The sequence below is a fragment of the Pagrus pagrus genome (assembly GCF_965226575.1).
Source record: "Pagrus pagrus genome assembly, chromosome: 18".
NCBI lineage: Eukaryota > Metazoa > Chordata > Actinopteri > Spariformes > Sparidae > Pagrus > Pagrus pagrus.
The window spans coordinates 28,861,054-28,881,950 of record NC_140202.1 but is presented as its reverse complement, the minus strand read 5'-3'; the positions used below and the strand labels follow the sequence as shown (position 1 = coordinate 28,881,950).

At 48.3% G+C, this 20,897-nt stretch overlaps 1 protein-coding gene across 7 annotated transcripts in view; it reads right to left on the bottom strand.

Annotated features, from left to right (window-relative positions):
* Positions 1–284: 284 nt before the first annotated feature.
* mgaa (MAX dimerization protein MGA a) overlaps positions 285–20,897 on the bottom strand; it is a 32,123-nt gene continuing 11,510 nt past the window's right edge. For 2 of the 7 annotated variants that reach the window (XM_084381979.1, XM_084381984.1), the window contains 28 exons: positions 19,971–20,081; positions 19,704–19,832; positions 19,440–19,562; positions 18,207–19,225; positions 17,609–17,885; positions 17,372–17,499; positions 17,145–17,222; positions 16,945–17,056; positions 15,965–16,311; positions 14,928–15,416; positions 14,542–14,821; positions 13,932–14,069; positions 13,560–13,808; positions 12,697–13,469; positions 12,133–12,255; positions 11,929–12,040; positions 10,883–11,529; positions 10,556–10,635; positions 7,340–7,415; positions 6,967–7,078; positions 5,881–6,335; positions 5,554–5,633; positions 4,758–4,833; positions 4,385–4,496; positions 3,325–3,753; positions 3,000–3,134; positions 2,788–2,916; positions 285–2,077 (listed from right to left, as the gene is read on the bottom strand). In XM_084381979.1, the coding sequence (XP_084238105.1) occupies positions 1,386–2,077; positions 2,788–2,916; positions 3,000–3,134; positions 3,325–3,753; positions 4,385–4,496; positions 4,758–4,833; positions 5,554–5,633; positions 5,881–6,335; positions 6,967–7,078; positions 7,340–7,415; positions 10,556–10,635; positions 10,883–11,529; positions 11,929–12,040; positions 12,133–12,255; positions 12,697–13,469; positions 13,560–13,808; positions 13,932–14,069; positions 14,542–14,821; positions 14,928–15,416; positions 15,965–16,311; positions 16,945–17,056; positions 17,145–17,222; positions 17,372–17,499; positions 17,609–17,885; positions 18,207–19,225; positions 19,440–19,562; positions 19,704–19,832; positions 19,971–20,081 (7,511 nt within the window). In that variant the 3' untranslated portion in view covers positions 285–1,385. The remainder of the gene's footprint in view (positions 2,078–2,787; positions 2,917–2,999; positions 3,135–3,324; positions 3,754–4,384; positions 4,497–4,757; positions 4,834–5,553; positions 5,634–5,880; positions 6,336–6,966; positions 7,079–7,339; positions 7,416–10,555; positions 10,636–10,882; positions 11,530–11,928; positions 12,041–12,132; positions 12,256–12,696; positions 13,470–13,559; positions 13,809–13,931; positions 14,070–14,541; positions 14,822–14,927; positions 15,417–15,964; positions 16,312–16,944; positions 17,057–17,144; positions 17,223–17,371; positions 17,500–17,608; positions 17,886–18,206; positions 19,226–19,439; positions 19,563–19,703; positions 19,833–19,970; positions 20,082–20,897) is intronic. The other 5 variants (XM_084381982.1, XM_084381981.1, XM_084381983.1 and 2 more) reach the window with 5 other exon arrangements.

Sequence of the window (20,897 nt, the reverse complement as noted above, 5' to 3'; positions counted from 1 at the left end):
AATTAATTCAAAAAGGACAAATGCAGCCAAATGTTAAATAAGTAGAATATTTCAGTAGTATAACTTCAGCGGTGATTAAAATTCTCAGTTAAGATATTTTATTTATTTGATTATAAATTCAAGTTATTATGACGTCTTTTTGCTTCCATACAGAGTCTGTCAGGATGAGGTGTTCAGGTGCTGTTAAGTAAATTCAGCTCTTCTCTCCGTTGCTAGTTTAAAGGACTAAAAGGAGAAATTACAACAATCAAAGCTAAATATTGTAAGAATTTAGGAGTCAGGAGTTGATTTCCAAACTTTATTCGTATTAGTGTTATGTTGTGAGGCATCTTCAGGCCTCCAGACAGCACAGGATATTTACATCAGAGGTACTTGAACGTATACAAAAATACAAATTTAGGAAAAAAACAAGAACTGTACACTGTACAAACATCAAGCTTATGTGATAACAGTCCTACAGAGCTCACTGATGCTTTAAAACAGCAGACTGCTCCTTTAACTGTCCTGTGGTGAACACTGAGCAGGTGAGTCCAGGTGAGACCGAGTCCCGTTTGTCTCGTTTCTGAACTCTGCTCCTTTTTCAAATCCTTGAAATTAAAGACAGTCTGCAGCGACACATGCTTGAGTCTCACATAAACCTGTCAGCAAACAAATAAAATTGACATATTTTAAGAAAGAAAACTCATAATTTTGTTTTAATACGAAAACATTTTTCACGAAATTATGATTTTGCATCAACCACATCGTCCTGTTGCCTCGGCGGACGGTTTCCCTGCTGCCCGTTAGATCTGAAATACTGTGATTATCTTCGTTTGGATGTTTTTCTCTGATTATTTCCAATTTTTTCTTGAAGCCAGTGATCCTCCGTCAACAACAAACACAAGTAAACAAACTAAAACATGTTAAAAAAATACAAATATCACAACACACACACACACGTCACTTTTGGGGACTTTACATAAACGTACATTCATTTCCTGGAGACTTTTCCTCACCACTGACATCTACCATGGGTTTATCCTCAATTGCACAAGCGTCCACAATTTACTGAAGTTTGTCCCTAAAGGGAGCCTGTAGGACACGCACACACGCACACACACACACACACACACACACACACACACATCTTTGGATATCGTTACATCCACAGTTTTCTGTAACGTTTGAGAAATTTCTTGCGGCAACAGGAGACTGAAGAGCCAGTTTCCATGGCAACTGTGACCTGTCAACACTGACGGGCTGATGAGTAAATAAATAAAATGCTAACGGAGACAAACTGGATCACGTGACACAGCTGACAGCCAATCAGATGCCAGTTAAAGTGTCGGAGGGAATCATCTTGAACTCGAACAGCCAGTCAGAGCTAGCTTGGTGTCTAGCATCAGTCAGCAGGGGGGGTTTCCTCTCAGCCCCAGAGGAACCAGCCTTGGCATAGGCCTGCTGGCGGGGTCCGCCACCTTGGCCCCGCCCACCTTCATCTGCAGCAGAGGGGGCGGAGCCAGCGCTCCACCTGTAGTGTTTCCATTAACAGTTGCAGGCTGCAGTCTGCTCTGTGTCGTCTCAGTGTGGTCATTAAGCTCCGCCTCCTCCATCACCGTGGCAACGGTCTCCTCAGAGTCCGAGTCCAGCTGCAGGAGCCAGGGGCTGTGGGCGTGTCCCTCCTCCAATTGGTCCGTGGCGGTGGTCTGCTGGTTGAGGAAGACGAGCTCGTCGAGGAGAGAGGTCAGACTGACGGTCTCCTCTCCGGTGTCCTGCTGCTCCTCCGGCTCATCGGCGCCCCCCACAGAGACCTCAGCCTGGAGACCAGCACCCGGCCCGGGGGACGGAGGGGAGGACAGGCCCTGGTCTGAGGAGAGGTCTGATCCAGCAGGGACCACCGGGGCAGGAAGAGGAGCTGGGACCTGTTCCTGCTGTTCCTGCTGTTGTTGTTGTTCCTGCTGTTGTTGTTGTTGTTGTTGTTGTTGTTGTTGTTGTTGTTGTTGTTGTTGTTGCTGTTGTTGTTGTTGTTGCTGTTGTTGTTGTGGTGGTGGTGGTGGTGGTGTGGATGGTTGAACCAGCTGCAGCAGGTTGTTGAAGTCTGCGGATGTAGATGATAAATAAGTGAGTGAGTGGAGATTAGTTAGTTTGCTTCGATGAACCAGATCAGTCAGTGAGTCAGTTAGTTCATTAGTTAACTGAGTGAACAGCTAGTTAGCGGCATTCACTGTGAGGTAGCTTGGTTAGATTAGTTAAGCTAACCAGCTAGTTTGTTAGTTGAGTGAAGTTGAGTCACTAATGAATGATTAGTTGGATAAGAGTGAGGTTTATTAATTAATTACTGAGTCAGTTGAGTTACCGGTTGGTTAACTTACCTGTCTTGTTAAGTTAAATGTGTGGTTATTTATTTATTTAGTTCATTAGTCAAGTTGATTGGTCAGTAAGTGATTTAATTAAGTGTGAAGTTAGTTACTTAGAGAGTTAGTTAAGAGTCTGTCGTTCACTTAGCGAGTCAGTTTGTTGGTTAGTTATTTCATTAGTTACCTGTGAGGTCGGTCGGTCGGTCAGTCAGTCAGTCAGTTGAGCTAACAGTTGGTTAACTCAACTATTTGAGTTTCCTGTGAGATTATCTATTTATTTACTTCAGGTAGTTAGCTGAGTAGATCGGTTAGTAAGTTGAGTTAACACTTGACTGTGAGTGAGTGAGTGAGTGAGTGAGTGAGACAGATAGTTAGCAGAGTTACCTGTGAGGTTAGCTCAGTGTGAGGTTGGGTAGTTAACAGTTTGTTAGTTAGTCGTTTCCTTAGTTACCTGTGAGGTCAGTGATGGTGAAGGGGGTGGAGCTGCTGTAGATCTTACCGGTTGGGGGGTGGGGCACTGAGGTGAGATGTATCTGCTGATTGGTCAGACTGGGGATGTTGAGGGTGACTGAGGCCACGCCTACAGACAGGAAGAGGACATGTCTTACTTCAAAATAAAAGCACGTTGGAGCAGAGAACAGAGTGACAGTGAGCTGTCAGTACCTGGTGAGGAGGGCGTCTGCAGCACCGTCGGTGCCGCCATCAACTGGCTCAGGGTCAGGACCTGTTGCCCCGGCAACGCAGTGCCGACCAGGGAGAGGACCTCGCCTGGTACCATGGCATGGAAATGTTGTGACTCTGGGAAAACAGAAAGACAACAGGGAGTGAGTGACCTGTGAGAACATCATCAACCAGCTGCAAGAAATAATGATCATGAAACAGACGAGTCAGCTGACCTGGTTAACGAGTCAGTGACTTAACGAGTCAGTTACACTCGTCACCAGATCAATAATCAATCGATCAATATATATCCTGTCTTCAGTCTTACCCTCCACAGTGTTTGTGATCAGGGACGAAGGCGGAGCCGACGTCTTTCTGCGAGACAGGATGTTGGGGACCGTCCTCGGCTTGTCCCTCAACACTGATGCATTGTGGGATACACGAGGAGGCGCCACGGTGGGCTTCAACACCTGCAGGACCATGTGACTGTGAGTCTGAGGCTGCTGGACAGGTATCTGGACAGGTGTGGTGGTGGGTGGGGCATAAATCAGAGTGGGAGGAGCTTGTGGAATCTGATGCAGCTGGTAAGACGACGTGATTATGATGTCGTTAACACTCATGTCTCCTGCTGAAGAATCAGAGGCCCCGCCCACTGCTGCTGCTGGCCTCTGATTGGCTGCTCTGTGTTGCCTCTCCGTCTCCCTCTGTCTGGACGTCAGGTGCACCAGCTTCATCAGGATCCTCTGCTCACTTATACCTGCAGACACAAACAGAGACAGGTCAGAGCTCCACCTACAGGTCAGCGACGCCTCAGCGATCACATGGTTTTAATCCACCTCGCTCTGACTCAGAGCGTCAGGCCGAATCAGATGTTCAGTCTGAGGTGATGACGGCTGGTTAATCACCTGATGGATAAATGGGCAGGTGAGTCCGTCTGCAGTTTGAGCCCATTTTCTAACATGGCTGCTGTTTAAAACTGTTTGTTTTAACTCTTCTTCTCTTCGAGGACTCGGGCGCCTTTTTGAATTAACTTTATTGGCCTTCTCGAGGTGTTTACTCTCAGTGTGAGCTCTGCTGAGTCAGCTGAGGTGACGTCTCTTCAGATGGATCAGAAATCAAAGCGTTAACGTCTCTGAGAAACAAGACGGACTGAAACCTGTTCGAACCTCCTCAGAAGACTCGTTCTAGGCGCATGTTGTTGGAAACGTGTCAATGCATCGGTCTACATCTGAAACCAGCCGTCACTCTCACGTCTCATCAAAGCTACAAGAACCTGAGGCCGGCGTGAAGACGACAGGGCGTCTCCTCACACGACTCATGATGTAACAGACTATCAGACGGTTTAAAAGCTCCCACAGCAGTGAGGACGTGTTCAGCTGCTGGCTCACCTGATCTCTGGGCGATCTCTCTGACGTAGGCCTTTCTCTGCTGGATCAGACAGATCTTCAGACTCCTCAGTCTGTCCGTCTCTCTCTGCAGAGTCTGGATCTCCTGAACAGCCTGAACACAACACATGTCACAATTATTATCCTCAATGAGTCGTCTGCCAATCATCTTCTAGTTTACAACCTGAGCTCCAGATGTTTTAGTCCACATGTGTTCACAGTGAGTCAGATGTTCTCTTCAGTGTGTCCTGAATCATCCAGCGTACCCACAGATGTACAAACTACCAGAGGATTACTCTGATCTGGATTTGACTTGAGCTGCAGGAACATCTTGATTTATTTCATATTTATTCAGTGCGCCTCCTCCAGCTCTTACCTGCGGCAGCAGAAGTGTCCTGGGAACGTGTCTGGCGTCCAGGACCACACCGAGCTCTCTGAAGGCATCTAAGACGCTGACAGGAAATGATCAACGACAACATGTTAATGTGTAGCACTTTGTAAACCTGCTGGATAAATAAAGTTTTACTGGCTGAACAATCAAAATATTTAAATGATTAAAGGAGCAGTCTGTAGTTCAGGAGAAGAAATGTTAATGAGAAGAGAAGATCTTCAAACAAACTGAACTTAAAGGACAACACAGTTTATACTATTTTACTTTGTTTATATGTGGCGGACCCTGCCACCTTTCTAGCTTTGAACAGTGTTCTGGGACCTTATTTTCCTCTGACAACAGCTTGTTTATTCACCATTTGTATTATTACCTCATTAATATTGTAAATATTACAATTCTGACTTTGAATTTCTTCTATAAAACTACACACTGCTCCTTTAAAACCTCTGTTTTGTAAATGTTAATAAGACGATAAAGAGCTGAAAGTACACAGTGAAGAATCAAGTGTTCACACTGAGCTGAGGATGTTTTTGACTTAAAGTGTTTAAATGAGAATTGTAGGACGACAGCAGTCACAATGTCACAGGCTTCTCATCATACTAACATATTCCAGCTGTTACTTTGAATCAATAATACTTAAAGGGGCACTGAGAAGGTTTGGAGAAGAAATTCAAAGTCAGCTAGAAAACTACAGAGTGCTCCTTTAAAGAACACACTAACAAATCAGGACCACAACCAGAGCTGGACCGGTGATGTCATGATAAAGTGGATCTGTTCTTACTCTGAGTCAAAGTCCGTCTCGTCGTCGTCCAGCCTCGTCCGAGCCCCGCTGTTCTCCTCCACCGTCTCCACGGCAACGCTCTGAACCACACACACATCGTTTGTTTGTTTATCAAACATGTTCAAAGTAAACAAATAACCAGAAATCAACTAACAGTTTAATTCATCATCAATATTTTCATCATAACAAAAATGTTTAATTACTGAAAGACTTTTTATTTTTATAAACAGACTTGAAATAAAAACTTAAAATAAAAAATCTAAAGAAACTGAAACTAAAATTATGAAACTGCTGAAACACAAGAGTCTGACAGTTAACATGTCGTACGTTAGTGGCAGTGACGGGGTCGGCCGTCTTGGTGACGGGGTCGGCCGTCTTGGTGGCGGGGTCGGCCGTCTTGTTGACGGGGTCGGCCGTCTTGTTGGCGGGGTCGGTCGTCTTGTTGGCGGGGTCGGCCGTCTTGGTGGCGGGGTCGGCCGTCTTGTTGACGGGGTCGGTCGTCTTGGTGACGGGGTCGGTCGTCTTGGTGACAGGGCTGGTCTGGACAGGTGTGGTGGTGGGTGGGGCATAAATCAGAGTGGGAGGAGCTTGTGGAGTCTGATGCAGCTGGTAAGACGACGTGATTATGATGTCGTTAACATTCATGTCTCCTGCTGAAGAATCAGAGGCCCCGCCCACTGCTGCTGCTGGCCTCTGATTGGCTGCTCTGTGTTGCCTCTCCGTCTCCCTCTGTCTGGACGTCAGGTGCACCAGCTTCATCAGGATCCTCTGCTCACTTATACCTGCAGACACAAACAGAGACAGGTCAGAGCTCCACCTACAGGTCAGCGACGCCTCAGCGATCACATGGTTTTAATCCACCTCGCTCTGACTCAGAGCGTCAGGCCGAATCAGATGTTCAGTCTGAGGTGATGACGGCTGGTTAATCACCTGATGGATAAATGGGCAGGTGAGTCCGTCTGCAGTTTGAGCCCATTTTCTAACATGGCTGCTGTTTAAAACTGTTTGTTTTAACTCTTCTTCTCTTCGAGGACTCGGGCGCCTTTTTGAATTAACTTTATTGGCCTTCTCGAGGTGTTTACTCTCAGTGTGAGCTCTGCTGAGTCAGCTGAGGTGACGTCTCTTCAGATGGATCAGAAATCAAAGCGTTAACGTCTCTGAGAAACAAGACGGACTGAAACCTGTTCGAACCTCCTCAGAAGACTCGTTCTAGGCGCATGTTGTTGGAAACGTGTCAATGCATCGGTCTACATCTGAAACCAGCCGTCACTCTCACGTCTCATCAAAGCTACAAGAACCTGAGGCCGGCGTGAAGACGACAGGGCGTCTCCTCACACGACTCATGATGTAACAGACTATCAGACGGTTTAAAAGCTCCCACAGCAGTGAGGACGTGTTCAGCTGCTGGCTCACCTGATCTCTGGGCGATCTCTCTGACGTAGGCCTTTCTCTGCTGGATCAGACAGATCTTCAGACTCCTCAGTCTGTCCGTCTCTCTCTGCAGAGTCTGGATCTCCTGAACAGCCTGAACACAACACATGTCACAATTATTATCCTCAATGAGTCGTCTGCCAATCATCTTCTAGTTTACAACCTGAGCTCCAGATGTTTTAGTCCACATGTGTTCACAGTGAGTCAGATGTTCTCTTCAGTGTGTCCTGAATCATCCAGCGTACCCACAGATGTACAAACTACCAGAGGATTACTCTGATCTGGATTTGACTTGAGCTGCAGGAACATCTTGATTTATTTCATATTTATTCAGTGCGCCTCCTCCAGCTCTTACCTGCGGCAGCAGAAGTGTCCTGGGAACGTGTCTGGCGTCCAGGACCACACCGAGCTCTCTGAAGGCATCTAAGACGCTGACAGGAAATGATCAACGACAACATGTTAATGTGTAGCACTTTGTAAACCTGCTGGATAAATAAAGTTTTACTGGCTGAACAATCAAAATATTTAAATGATTAAAGGAGCAGTCTGTAGTTCAGGAGAAGAAATGTTAATGAGAAGAGAAGATCTTAAACTTGTTTCAAAACTGTACTCCCGTATTCGATCTAATAAGAAACACTCAACAGATAAGGTTAGATTAAAGTGGGAGAAAGAATCTGGAACTGTCATCACAGAAGAAGAGTGGTTTAATATATGCTCTGTGCAGTCAACTTCCACTAGTTCTGGTCTTTGGAGAGATTTCTGCTGGCGGAATCTGGTCAGATATTTCATAACTCCTAAGTTAAAATGTGTGCAGACAGGGGAGACGGTCAGAGGTCTATGTTGGAGGAACTGTGGTGAACAGCTTGCAGACCTTCTTCATATATTTTGGAGCTGCCCAGCTATCCAGCCATACTGGCAAGAGATCCATCCATCCATCCATTTTCTTCCACTTATCCGGGGCCGGGTCGCGGGGGCAGCTGCCTGAGCAGGGACACCCAGACTTCCCTCTCCCCGGACACTTCCTCCAGCTCTTCCGGGAGGATCCAAAGGCGTTCCCAGGCCAGCCGGGTGACATAGTCACTCCAGTGTGTCCTGGGTCTTCCTCGGGGTCTCCTCCCCCCGGTGGGGCATGCCTGGAACACCTCCCGAGGGAGGCGACCAGGGGGCATCCGATACAGATGCCCGAGCCACCTCAGCTGGCTCCTCTCGATGTGGAGGAGCAGCGGCTCTACTCTGAGCTCCTCCCGTGTGGCGGAGCTCCTCACCCTATCTCTAAGGGAGCGCCCCGCCACCCTGCGAAGGAAACTCATTTCGGCCGCTTGTATCCAGGATCTTATTCTTTCGGTCACGACCCAAAGTTCGTGACCATAGGTGAGGGTAGGAACATAGATTGACCGGTAAATCGAGAGCCTCGCCTTGCAGCTCAGCTCTCTCTTCACCACGACGGACCGATACAACGACCACATTACTGCGGCCGCCGCACCGATCCGCCTATCATTCTCATGCTCCATCCTTCCCTCACTCGTGAACAAGACCCCAAGATACTTGAACTCCTCCACTTGAGGCAGGACCTCTCCCCCAACCTGGAGGGAGCAAGCCACCTTTTTCCGGTCGAGAACCATGGCCTCAGACTTGGAGGTGCTGATTCTCATCCCAGCTGCTTCACACTCGGCTGCAAACCGCCCCAGAACATGCTGGAGGCCCTGGCCCGAAGGAGCCAACAAGACAACATCGTCCGCAAAAAGCAGGGATGAAATCCTGTGGCTCCTGGACCAGATCCCCTCCGGCCCATGACTGCGCCTAGAAATTCTGTCCATAAAAATAATGAACAGAACCGGTGACAAAGGGCAGCCCTGCCGGAGTCCAACATGCACTGGAAACAGGTCTGACTTACTGCCGGCAATGTGAACCAGACTTCTGCTCCGGTCGTACAGGGACCGTACAGCCCTTAGCAGAGGGCCGCCGACCCCGTACTCCCGAAGCACCTCCCACAGAATGCCACGGGGGACACGGTTGAATGCCTTCTCCAAGTCCACAAAACACATGTGGACTGGTTGGGCAAACTCTCATGAACCCTCGAGCACCCTGCGGAGGGTATAGAGCTGGTCCAGTGTTCCGCGGCCAGGATGAAAACCGCATTGTTCCTCCTGAATTCGAGGTTCGACTATCGGCCGAATTCTCCTCACCAGTACCCTGGAATAGACTTTACCAGGGAGGCTGAGGAGTGTGATCCCCCGATAGTTGGAACACACCCTCCGGTCCCCCTTTTTGAATAGAGGGACCACCACCCCGGTCTGCCAGTCCAGAGGCACTGTCCCCAACTGCCACGCGATGTTGCAGAGACGTGTCAGCCAAGACAGCCCCACAACATCCAGAGACTTGAGGTACGCAGGGTGGATCTCATCCACCCCCGGTGCTTTGCCACTGGGCAGCTTCCGAACTACCTCAGTGACTTCAGCTTGGGTGATGCATGAATCAACCTCCGAGTCCCCAGCCTCTGCTTCCTCTATGGAAGGCATGTCAGTGGGATTGAGGAGATCCTCGAAGTATTCCTTCCACCGCCCAACGATATCCCCAGTTGAGGTCAACAGCTCCCCACCTCCACCATAAACAGTGTTGGTGTAGGGCTGCTTCCCCTTCCTGAGGCGCCGGATGGTTTGCCAGAATTTCCTCGAGGCCGACCGGTAGTCCTCCTCCATGGCCTCCCCGAACCTTTCCCAGGCCCGAACCTTTGCTTCTGCGACCGCCCGCGCCACAGCACGCCTGACCTGCCGATACCCGTCAGCTGCCTCAGGAGTCCCCCGAGCCAACCAGGCTCGATAGGACTCCTTCAGCTTGACAGCATCCCTTACTTTCGGTTTCCACCACCGAGTTCGGGGATTGCCGCCACGACAGGCACCGGAGATCTTACGGCCACAGCTTCGGACAGCCGCGTCAACAATGGAAGCGGAGAACAAAGTCCATTCGGACTCAATGTCCCCAGCCTCCCTCGGGATCTGGTCAAAGCTCTCCCGGAGGTGGGCGTTGAAGACCTCCCCGACAGAGGATTCCACCAGACGTTCCCAGCAGACCCTCACAGTACGTTTAGGTCTGCCAAGTCTATCAAGCTTCCTCCCCTGCCAGCGGATCCAATTCACCACCAGGTGGTGATCAGTTGACAGCTCAGCCCCTCTCTTCACCCGAGTGTCCATGACATACGGCCTGAGGTCAGATGACATGACCACAAAGTCGATCATTGACCTCCGGCTTAGGGTGTCCTAGGGACGATAAAGAGCTGAAAGTACAGAGTGAAGAATCAAGTGTTCACGCTGAGCTGAGGATGTTTTTGACTTAAAGTGTTTAAATGAGAATTGTAGGACGACAGCAGTCACAATGTCACAGGCTTCTCATCGTACAAACATATTCCAGCTCTTACTTTGAATCAATAATACTTAAAGGGGCACTGAGAAGGTTTGGAGAAGAAATTCAAAGTCAGCTAGAAAACTACAGAGTGCTCCTTTAAAGAACACACTAACAAATCAGGACCACAACCAGAGCTGGTGATGTCATGATGAAGTGGATCAGTTCTTACTCTGAGTCAAAGTCTGTCTCGTCGTCGTCCAGCCTCGTCCGAGCCCCGCTGTTCTCCTCCACCGTCTCCACGGCAACGCTCTGAACCACACACACATCGTTTGTTTGTTTATCAAACTTGTTCAAAGTAAACAAATAACCAGAAATCAACTAACAGTTTAATTCATCATCAATATTTTCATCATAACAAAAATGTTTAATTACTGAAAGACTTTTTATTTTTATAAACAGACTTGAAATAAAATCTTAAAATAAAAAATCTAAAGAAACTGAAACTAAAATTATGAAACTGCTGAAACACAAGAGTCTGACAGTTAACATGTCGTACGTTAGTGGCAGTGACGGGGTCGGCCATCTTGTTGACGGGGTCGGCCGTCTTGGTGACGGGGTCGGCTGTCTTGTTGATGGGGTCGGTCGTCTTGGTGACGGGGTCGGCTGTCTTGGTGGCTGGGTCGGTCGTCTTGGTGACGGGGTCGGCCGTCTTGTTGATGGGGTCGGTCGTCTTGGTGACGGGGTCGGCCGTCTTGTTGGCGGGGTCGGTCGTCTTGGTGACGGAGCAGGTCGTCTTGGTGACGGGGTCGGTCTTCTTGGTGATGTTGTTGGTTGTGTTGGTGACGTGGTCGGCTGTCTTGGTGACGTGGTCGGTTGTCTTAGTGATGTAGTTGGTTGTGTTGGTGACGTGGTCCGTCGTCTTGGTGATGTAGTCGGTTGTGTTGGTGACGTGGTCGGCCGTCTTGGTGATGTAGTCGGTCATCTTGGTGACGTGGTTGGTCGTCTTGGTGATGTAGTTGGTTGTGTTGGTGACCGCATTAAACGTCTTGGTGACCACTGTCTCCTCATCAGACGAGTTCTCTGTCAGCTCTTCAGTCTCCTCCAACAGGTCAACCACCTCCATCACATCTGGGTCTGTACTTCCTGTCTCCGTGTCAGGTGATCTGTGACGTTGCGTCTCTGAGACAAGACAAACTCTGTTTACTGTCAGGAGACAAACACAGCACGTTTATATCCAACACTTAACAAATGTGTCAGTTTAGTGAGTTGTTGAGTTGGAGACACTTTATAAACTGTGTGAAACTCTGTCTCTGACTGATTCTGACTTATTTGTTCCTTCTTGTAAATTCAGCAAATGTTCTACATGAACTTCTTTCTGTCTTTGAGTAGAAACATGGAGTCTGTTTGTCCCAGTGATGGATGGGTTTGTTTCATACAGAGCAGGAAGAACAGGCTCACTGAAGCAGTGAATCAGCAGCTCCAGATGTTTAACTTAAAGTTGAATAACTTAAATACTGAAATAACAGATTTTCTGCTCCTTGACTCTGAATGTTTTCAGCCTGTTAAAAGCAGCTTCTCTGCTGACAGAATCAGTGTTCACACCTGTTGTTGGAGCGAGGGTGTTGAGGAAGTGATCCCTCTTCTTCGTCAGCATCATCTTCCTCTTCATTAGATCTGAGTCAGTCATCCTCAGCTTCTGGATCACCTGCACCGCCTGCCATCAACAGAAAAAACACCCGTTGGTCTCCACTCAAACAGCTAACGAACGAGCTGGTGTGAGAGTGTGTTGTGTTTAAAGACTCTGACCCGATTCAGTGTGGAGACCTTCGACATCATCTTCTCATTTATTCCCACTTCTCTCCTCAGGCCTTCAAACAGCTGACGCATCTTCGCCCGTCGCTGCTTCTCCAACTCGTTGTGATTGTGACGCTGCACACACACAAAAACACAGGAAACAAACTTTATATTCACTTACTGAGGTTTATCGACACCAACAGAAAGATCTGTTTGACCAATATGACGACAGTGATCCAATCAAATGTCAGTTTCAGGTTGGTTCTGCTGTTCTCTTGTTTTTTAGTCTATATTTTCCAGTTAGTTGATATTCTCCATTAAAATGTGCTGAATTAGCAGTTAAACAAACTCTCTGCTCAGTTTGTTTCCCCTCAAAGTCTCTTTACAGCGCTGGACCCCTCAGACCTACTTTAGAATTAAGAACTGTTTAGAACGGAAAACTGGTTCTGAATCCAATCCATCACCAAAAGAAATCAAAATCGAAATGAATCCTGAGATCGTCAAAGATTGACAATGGGAGTCGTCCTCCACATTGAACTGTGCTGCTGTGACTAAAACATCTAAAGTTCTTCTTACATGTTTCATCTTCTCTTCTTCTTTCTGTTCTTCGCCGTCTGTCTCATCTCCGAAGTCTGATGAGTTGTCCGTCTCCTCGCTGCTCGACGACCCGTCCAGCACCACCATGTCTACCACCCGCTTCGCCTCGGCCATCTTCGCTATGGTACCCAGCCCCATATCGTCGTCCACACAGATGATGTCCAGGTCCACCAGGTCACAGGCCAGTTCCTGCTCTGGTTCCAATCTGTTCCTATCAACAGGTGAGTGCGGTGGGGAGGGTTCAGGTGTGACCTCTGACTCTGTTGGTGCTGGAGGAGGGGGAGGGGGTCTGATAGTGGACACTGTCGGGGTCTGGATGGTGGTGGTGGTTTGAGGTGAGGCAGGTTTCTGATGGACTATCACCCCACCTGAACTCACTGGGGCTGCAGACACCGTCACTGTTTTGACACCAAGCTCCACCCCTTGACCTGGGGAGGATTTGAGGGAGATGAGGTTCACCGGGGCAGCGGGGGGGTGAGGCGAGAGTAGGGTGAAGGTGCCTGGAGCTGGAGACGAAATCACTTTGATGGGGGGCTGGGGGGGAACTTTAGCACAGGTGACGAGGATTGGATCCCTGCTCGAGCTGGGGGGAAGGATTTTAAAGGTGCACGTTCCCTTCCGACCCAGGAAACCAGAGGAGGGGAGGAGGGGGGAGGAGGTTATTACTGGGGCAACAGGAGCTTTTTGGTTGACAACGGTGAACGACGGAGCCTGACGAGTCACAGCAGGGAGGACGGAGGGGGAGGACGAGCCTGGAGGTGGGAGGAGACAGTCTGGGTTTATTATCATATAAATGGAGACACCTGATTGGTCAACAGTCCTTCTCAACACTGAGGACGTACCTTTCTGAGCTGACTGGGTCAGTTTGACTGGTCTCAGCTGGCTGATGGGAACCAGTTGGACCAGTTTACCATCGGGTCTGCGGTAGTATTGTGCGCCTGTTACTGTCTGGACCTGCTGCAGGACCATCCTCTGACCGGTGGAGGTGGGGGGCGCTGAGGTCAGGACAGGAACTTTCCCAGGAGGACGTGGGACCTGAAGCATCAACAGCTGAGAACCTGCAGGAGCCACAGAGGAGCTCACCTGAGAGTCTGAAACACACGAGACCAGCAGGAACAGGTTTATTTACAGGTTTCAGACGTCACCTGTTGGTTATCAATCAATCAATTAAAACAGATCAATGATAATATCTGTGATCTGCTCTTTATTATTACCTGACATGAGGGTGGAGATACCAGGAGCTCTGGGTACCACTCGGGCCTGACTGCCTCCTCCTTTAGGGCCTTGGTACATCTTCAACATGACGAGCCGGGACCCCGCCCCCTCAGGTGCTTCGCCTGCAGGCTGAACCACTGTGACACACAGACGGACGGTTTGAGGACTGAATCAGCTGCTTTAAGTGATGTCGACAACAAACTTACTAAAAATACTAATGCTAGCTCCCTAATGCTAACAAACCCACCACGATATTAGCTCCTGTAGCTCACTGAGCTAACTAGTTAGCTATCATTAGCAGACAGGTTAGATAATTAAATATATTGAGTTCTATATTTAAATACAGTTGTGTTACTGCTAATTACCCACAAAACAAATATTTGTTAGCCCACTATCTAATATTAGCATTTCCTGGGTGTAATTATTGAGTATTTATTGGTACTGTCTATTAACTAAGTAACTAACTTAGTAACATAGTGAATCATCTTAAGCTTAACGTTACTGACTAGCCAACTTCAAGGCTAACGTAGTTTGGGTTTTCTAGTCCTGGTCTAGTTGTGTGTGTACTGAATGGCAGATAGAGGATGTAAAGTAAAGATAAATGTGTACCTGGAGGGACGGCAGGGATTTTGAGAACCGTGACCGACGGCTGAGATGTGGGTGTGAGAGAAGCGAGGCCAGAAACCACAGAGGAAGCCGGCCGGACAGTCTGAGAGGCCTGTGTCTGGCTCTGAGGAGGTTTAGCAAGGGGTGAAGAGGAAGAAGAACCTTGTTGCTTTCTGTTCAACCCGACCCGGCCGGTGAGATAGGCAGCCAGCCGGTTTGCCGGGTGGAGCGCTCCCATCTTCCCCAGCTGGATCTTAGCCAGTGGATAGAGCTTCCCATTCACCTGAACAAACACAAAGACGAGTGTCAGATGTTTCAGAACCAGAAGTTACTTTCAAACACTCTGAGGAGTTAAGATGTCACAGCGGTGATAAAGAAGCTGACGTTACCCGGATCAGGTGGTCTGTTCCTCCCGGCTGTTTCTTATTGGCTGAGAGGAAGCCGGCGGGGGAGATTCCTGTCAGGAAAGGCAGACCCATACCGACCATGATCTTCTTTGAGCTCGGTTTCTTTTTCTCTCTGCTGCTCTCTCTCCCATCATGCACCTGTTGAACTGTTGATCCCACCTCCTCCTTGACTTCACCTTCTTCTAGCTCCTGCTGCAAAGCCTCTTTAGGCCCCGCCTCTTCCTCCTCCACCTCCTGCTGCCAATCTTGGAGAGGCTCCGCCTCTTCCTCCTCCACCTCCTGCTGCCAATCTTGGAGAGGCTCCGCCTCTTCCTCCTCTACCTCTTGCTGCCAATCTTCAAAAGGCTCCGCCTCTTCCTCCTTCACGTGCCGCTGCCAATCTTCAGGAGGCTCCGCCTCTTGCTCCTTCACCTCCTGCTGCCAATCTTCAATGGGCTCTGCCTCCCTGACCACCTGTGTCAGGTGGTCCTGCTGAGAGACATGTGATGCGTTCAAAACACAAAGGCTCCAAAACAACAGACACTTTCTCAGTCATCCTCACTGGGTGCTTTTCATTATGCTAGATCATGTTTCTTCACGTCCTCTCTCCTCCTGGGAGCCAGACATCGCTCCTCTCCTGCCATCATGGAGGAACTTCCCCTCGAGGAGACGAGGAGTGAGGAGGCTCCTGGAGGAGCTCAGACCAGCAAACAGCGCCTGTGTTTCCTCGCTCCTGTCTCCTCCTCATGAGGAGAAACATTAGTATAATGAGAAGCACCAACTGACAGCTGCAGAGTCACATGACATCATAAAATATGACACAGTGCATTGTGGGATTGTTATTGTATGTATCATGGACACTATAAAGAATAAATTGACCCTCAGGGTTCACACACACACACACACACACACACACACACACAAAGTAAATATAGTGACACATGAAGTACACAGGAAGTGATTTCAGACCATACTTCCAGCAGTAATTTCACAATAAAAGCCTTCCAGAGAGGAGAGCTGACAGTGAAGCAGAAACATACCTGCTCTTGTTGCGTCTCCTTCTCTGTCCGTGGTTGCACTGGTTCTGCTGGTTTTATCTGGTCCAAATTGGGTCTGGTGATGTGGATCTTGTACTGGATGCAGCGGCCGGTGCTGCTCTCCTCCACAGTCTGACCGACCGGATTGATCATATACTTCTTGATCCAGAACGGTCTCTCCAGCTGGTCCCAGGCCATCCTCTCACACAGGTCCTTCAACACGAAGCTCCGGTCGGCCTTGCTCGCCCACTTACACTCCGCCATGATGATCAGACGCTTCGACGGCTTCGGGGGCGGGTCTGCTGGAGGACTCGGAGGCTGTTTAGAGGGAGCCGGTGGAACTCGATCACCTGCAGAAGAAAAAAACAGAACCTGAGTCAATTTCTGCCAAAATCAGAATCCAGACTCACCTGGTGATCATCAGGTTGTTTTCAGGCTCAACCAGAGTTACAATCAAACAAAAGGCTCCTCTGTGCTGAACAACGGACAGTTTATGCCAAATTTATGTCACATATTAAACACGTAAGCTGTAACTAACAATTATTTTCATTATCAACTAATCTCCTGATTTTTTTTATAGTTAACTAAACAATTGTTAAGTCCACAGTGTCTAACAGACTCTTCATTTACTGTCTTAAAAAACAAAGACATTCAGTAAATCCTCACATTTAAGGAGCTGGAACCAGACGAAGTTCAACACTTTTGCATAGAAACGTTTTTAAACAATTATCAAAATTTCAAATTTGACTAATAAATGAATCGACTGATTATTGAAGCTCTAAACTTCAGGCTTAAAATCTGACCTCAAGTCTTTTAAATGCGCCTTTGTGGTCGTCACAGTTTGTCTTCAGCTAGTTTGTTTGAGTTGATGTGATCAGTGTTTAATGACTGAATGAGCCTGAGGGGGCTTTTCACAATAAGAGCCGCTTTTTGAACAGCTCTCTGCAGGGCCTGATGGGAGGAGCTGATGTAGGTAAACCCACCTGGTGGAGCACTGGAGGGTTTGGTCTTTGTTTCCTTAGATCTCTGCTCTTTCTGTTTAACAGAGACCATCCGAGCATGTTTCACCCTTTTCTCCACGTCTTTCATCGGCTCCTGGAGGAGAAACATCAGACTGTCAGTTCTCACTAATTACTAAATATCTGCTTCAGACTGATGAGGACCAATCAGTATCTTTGTTTACGTTCTGCTTCTGTTTGTTGATCTTCTTCCCTCTGTAACCTCTGACCCTGGCACAGCTGCTGTGACCCTCTGCTGCCACCTGGAGACACAATCAAACTGATCAATATTCAACCTGATCATTTGAACAGTGATGACCGTCAGTGTTTCTCCTGTTCAGTTCATTAAATGTTACTTTTCGATGATGTGAGAGGAACGACACATAAAGAAACATAAACACTGAGTCCTTACGAGGGGGGGAGAAGAGGCTGCCGGTTTGGGGATGTGGGTTGGGTCTGGATCCCAGTCTCTGTCGTCCCTCTTCCACAGAGTCCGGACCCGCTCAGCAGGCTGGGAAACGCTGTCCGCCTCCTTCAGAACTACAAGTGACAGAGGGAGAACCACATGACCACAGAGTCTGAACTTAGAAGTTGTCTGCAGTCAGAGATTAACTCAAACTATCCTCCACTCTACGTCATAAACACTTACTGTAGGCCATCTTCATCCTCCTCTTCCTCTTCTTCTTCTTGTTGTTTCCGTGGCGGGAGGGGCTGGAGTCGGACCCGTCTAGGTTCTTGAGGAGAACAACCTTCTGTTTGAGGCAGCTGCAGCCGAACATGCAGGCGGGCCGGCCACAGTGGTTGGTCCTGGAGCAGTGAGACAGACTGGAGCAGACACAGCCCAGCCGGCAGAAGTCGTTCAGGCAGGGAGGGGCTCGTCTCCGGACCAGCTGGATGGGTGCGGTTGGGTTCTCCCTGACAAAACCCTGAGAGGGAACCACAGGAACCACAGGAACAACGTGAACCAGAAGAACCATGTGTACCACAGGGACAGCAGGAACCATATTAACCACAGGAACAACAGGAGTCAACATCTGGACTATGAGCGGTACAGTATGGAATTCATTTGCGCGTTTATCTCACACTGAAGAACTCAGATTTAAAATACTCCAGTAAAAAAGTAAAAGTACTCATTATACAGAATACATGATATGATTCGACTATTATTATTGATGAATGAAAAATGCAGTCTGTATTTCTCCCAGTAAAAAGACCCAGTTCTGATCCGTGCAGCTGTGGTGTCTTACCATCAGAGTGAACAGTGATGTCAGAGCGATGCTGGCCCGCTCCTCGTTGATGCTGGTCCGGGCTCGGCCCTCCCACACCACTCCGTCCTCCAGGTCCTTCTGTTTCAGCAGAGCTCTGGTCATCACAGGTCCTCCGTCCGTCTTGCAGGCATTGTCACTTTGATCGAGGGCAGGCCCAAGCTCAGAGTCTGACTCCAGTGGAGCCATGTCCTCTGAGACACCGGGATGAGAGACTGCCGACTTGGAGGGGCTGAGGGTCTTGGATGAGGTCTTGGGTTTGAGCCTCTTCCCCTTCCTTACAGTGGAGGGTTGAGGAGGGACAGGGTCTGGGACTTGGAGTGCAAGCTGTTTGGAGATTGGGTTCAGGTCAACTGGACTGTGAGTAGCTGCTGGTTCGGGTCTAGGTTTGTTCTGCTTTGGACCTTTGTGACTCGAGTTGGCAGGGCTGGGAGCAGCTGCTGGTTCTGGTCTGGGTTTGTTCTGCTTTGGCCCTTTGTGACTTGAGTCAGCAGGACTGGGAGCAGTTGCTGGTTCTGGTCTGGGTTTGTTCTGCTTTGGCCCTTTGTGACTTGAGTCAGCAGGGCTGGGAGCAGCTGCTGGTTCTGGTCTGGGTTTGTTCTGCTTTGGCCCTTTGTGACTTGAGTCAGCAGGACTGGGAGCAGTTGCTGGTTCTGGCCTGGGTTTATTCTGTTTTGAACCTTTCTGCTTCATGGTTTCTCTACGGGATGTTCTGGTCTCTTTAAGGGTGAGTTTGGGTCTCTTGGAGGGCGGGATGAATCCAGATATGAGGTCTGAGGTGGGGGAGCCGACAGTCTTTTTCTTCAGGATGCTGTCAAGGGTCCGGACATAGCTGGTGCTCCTCGTGGGAAGCTCGTAGACCAACGGCTCCACCTGAGGCTGAGAGAAGCTGGCGGCCCGCTCGTCAATCAACTTCCCTTCGTTCTCGAGGTACTCGTCCAACATGTCGCTGCAGAACGCAGATAGGTTCTTCTTTGGTGGATCTGAACTTTGACCAGCTGCTGAGACACAAATGAGACCCGGTTCAGTTAGCTGTGAGCTACAACTTGACCCACATTTTGTTACCATTTAGTCGAAATCATCTCCATTAAAATTGGCTAATTTAGCTGCTCCTGTTCGCAGTGTACTCATGGATGTCTTGGAGTCTTTTTTCTCTCATTTCTAAGTGGGTTTATGGACATTTATTCTGGACGGACATCAGCTCTGACTGATTACCTTCAGGTTTGGGTGGTGCTGGAGTGGGCGGAGCCTCTGGTGGAGTGAATTTCTCTCTCCAGCCTTTAATCTGAGTCACATCTGTTGTTTTTCCTGTTCTGGACACAAACGCTGCACAAACACCTGCAGACGAAAAGAAAATAGACGTTCACAGTCAATGAAAAACTGCATTTATTTTATGTGAAAATGTTTCAGATGGCCATTCAGAGGACAGGACGTCCAGCTGTATCTCAGCCTGAGTCTGGTCAGTATGATGGTACTAACCTTGAGAAGGAGGCAGCTCCTGGGTCAGAGGCTCCAGAGAGACTCCAGGAGGCGGGATGGGCAGGCGGACTCCCAGGTACTGCAGGTCTATGGACTGAGTCGGATCCAGCAGGTTCATCTTCAGACCAACTAAGTTTACACAGAAAAACAGTTTGAGTCTGTGGGACACATCATTCATCCTTTTCACAACCACAGAAAGACTAATGTCCTCTTTGTGGAAGCTAAGGAGGATCCGAATGAAGACTATCGAATGAAGATGAGACTTACCTTCCTGCAGCACAGGATGGATCACCTGTCTGTGTCTCATCAGCTTTAAGTTTCTGAGGAGAATCTTCTCGAAGGCAGCGATCTTCTCCTCCAAACTCTCCACTGTCTCTACTAAAGAAAAACAACATTACATCTCAGTTTCATGTGGGGAATCATTGTTAGCTGTAAATAAGACAGATCTCAGCTTCTTGCAATGTCAGGACATGGTTAGTTAGCTCAGCACAAACAGTGGCAGCAGGGAGAGCGCTACCCAGTGCCAACATAAAAACACCTTACACAATCAGTTTGATTTTTATAGCCAGCTGACATTATGGCTGCTACAAACAATTAGCATATCTGACAATATATTAGCAGTTTGTTAAATGTCTATCAAACCTGGTGTTAGCTTAATCGTAGCAGTCTGCAGCCAACCAGTGTAAAACAAGGACATGTTTAGTAAGCATAAGCTTTTAGGCCCTGTTACCTTTGAATTAGGTACTGCTAAGATGACCGTTTTACTTTGTTTTTTTGTTAGTTTACAGGTAGAGTTGAGCTGCTGTAGATTAAACAAAAAGCAAATTTAGCTTCAGGGTCTGAAGCTATAACATCAGGTCTTGACACAATGCCACAATCACAGTTACAGGATTGTAGCCCTGATTTACCACTCATTGACAGTATCTGGAGATCGCAAACATTTCCCAGATGTGTCATTTCTTCTGTGTGTCAGAGATTGGTGAAAGATCTTGTGATGTGTGACCCCGTCGCTGATCCTTCATAAAGTGTGCAAACTCCAATGACTGCAAGGCTTCCAATTACAAGACGGACAGTTGTGTAGTAACGTAGCAATCTGAAAACTTTAAAAGTTGGGTAGTGTGACCGAAGCATAACGAGTGTGAAAGGGTTTATTTTTATCCAAACCTTTTTCTAAACCTGACCAAGTAGCCTTGA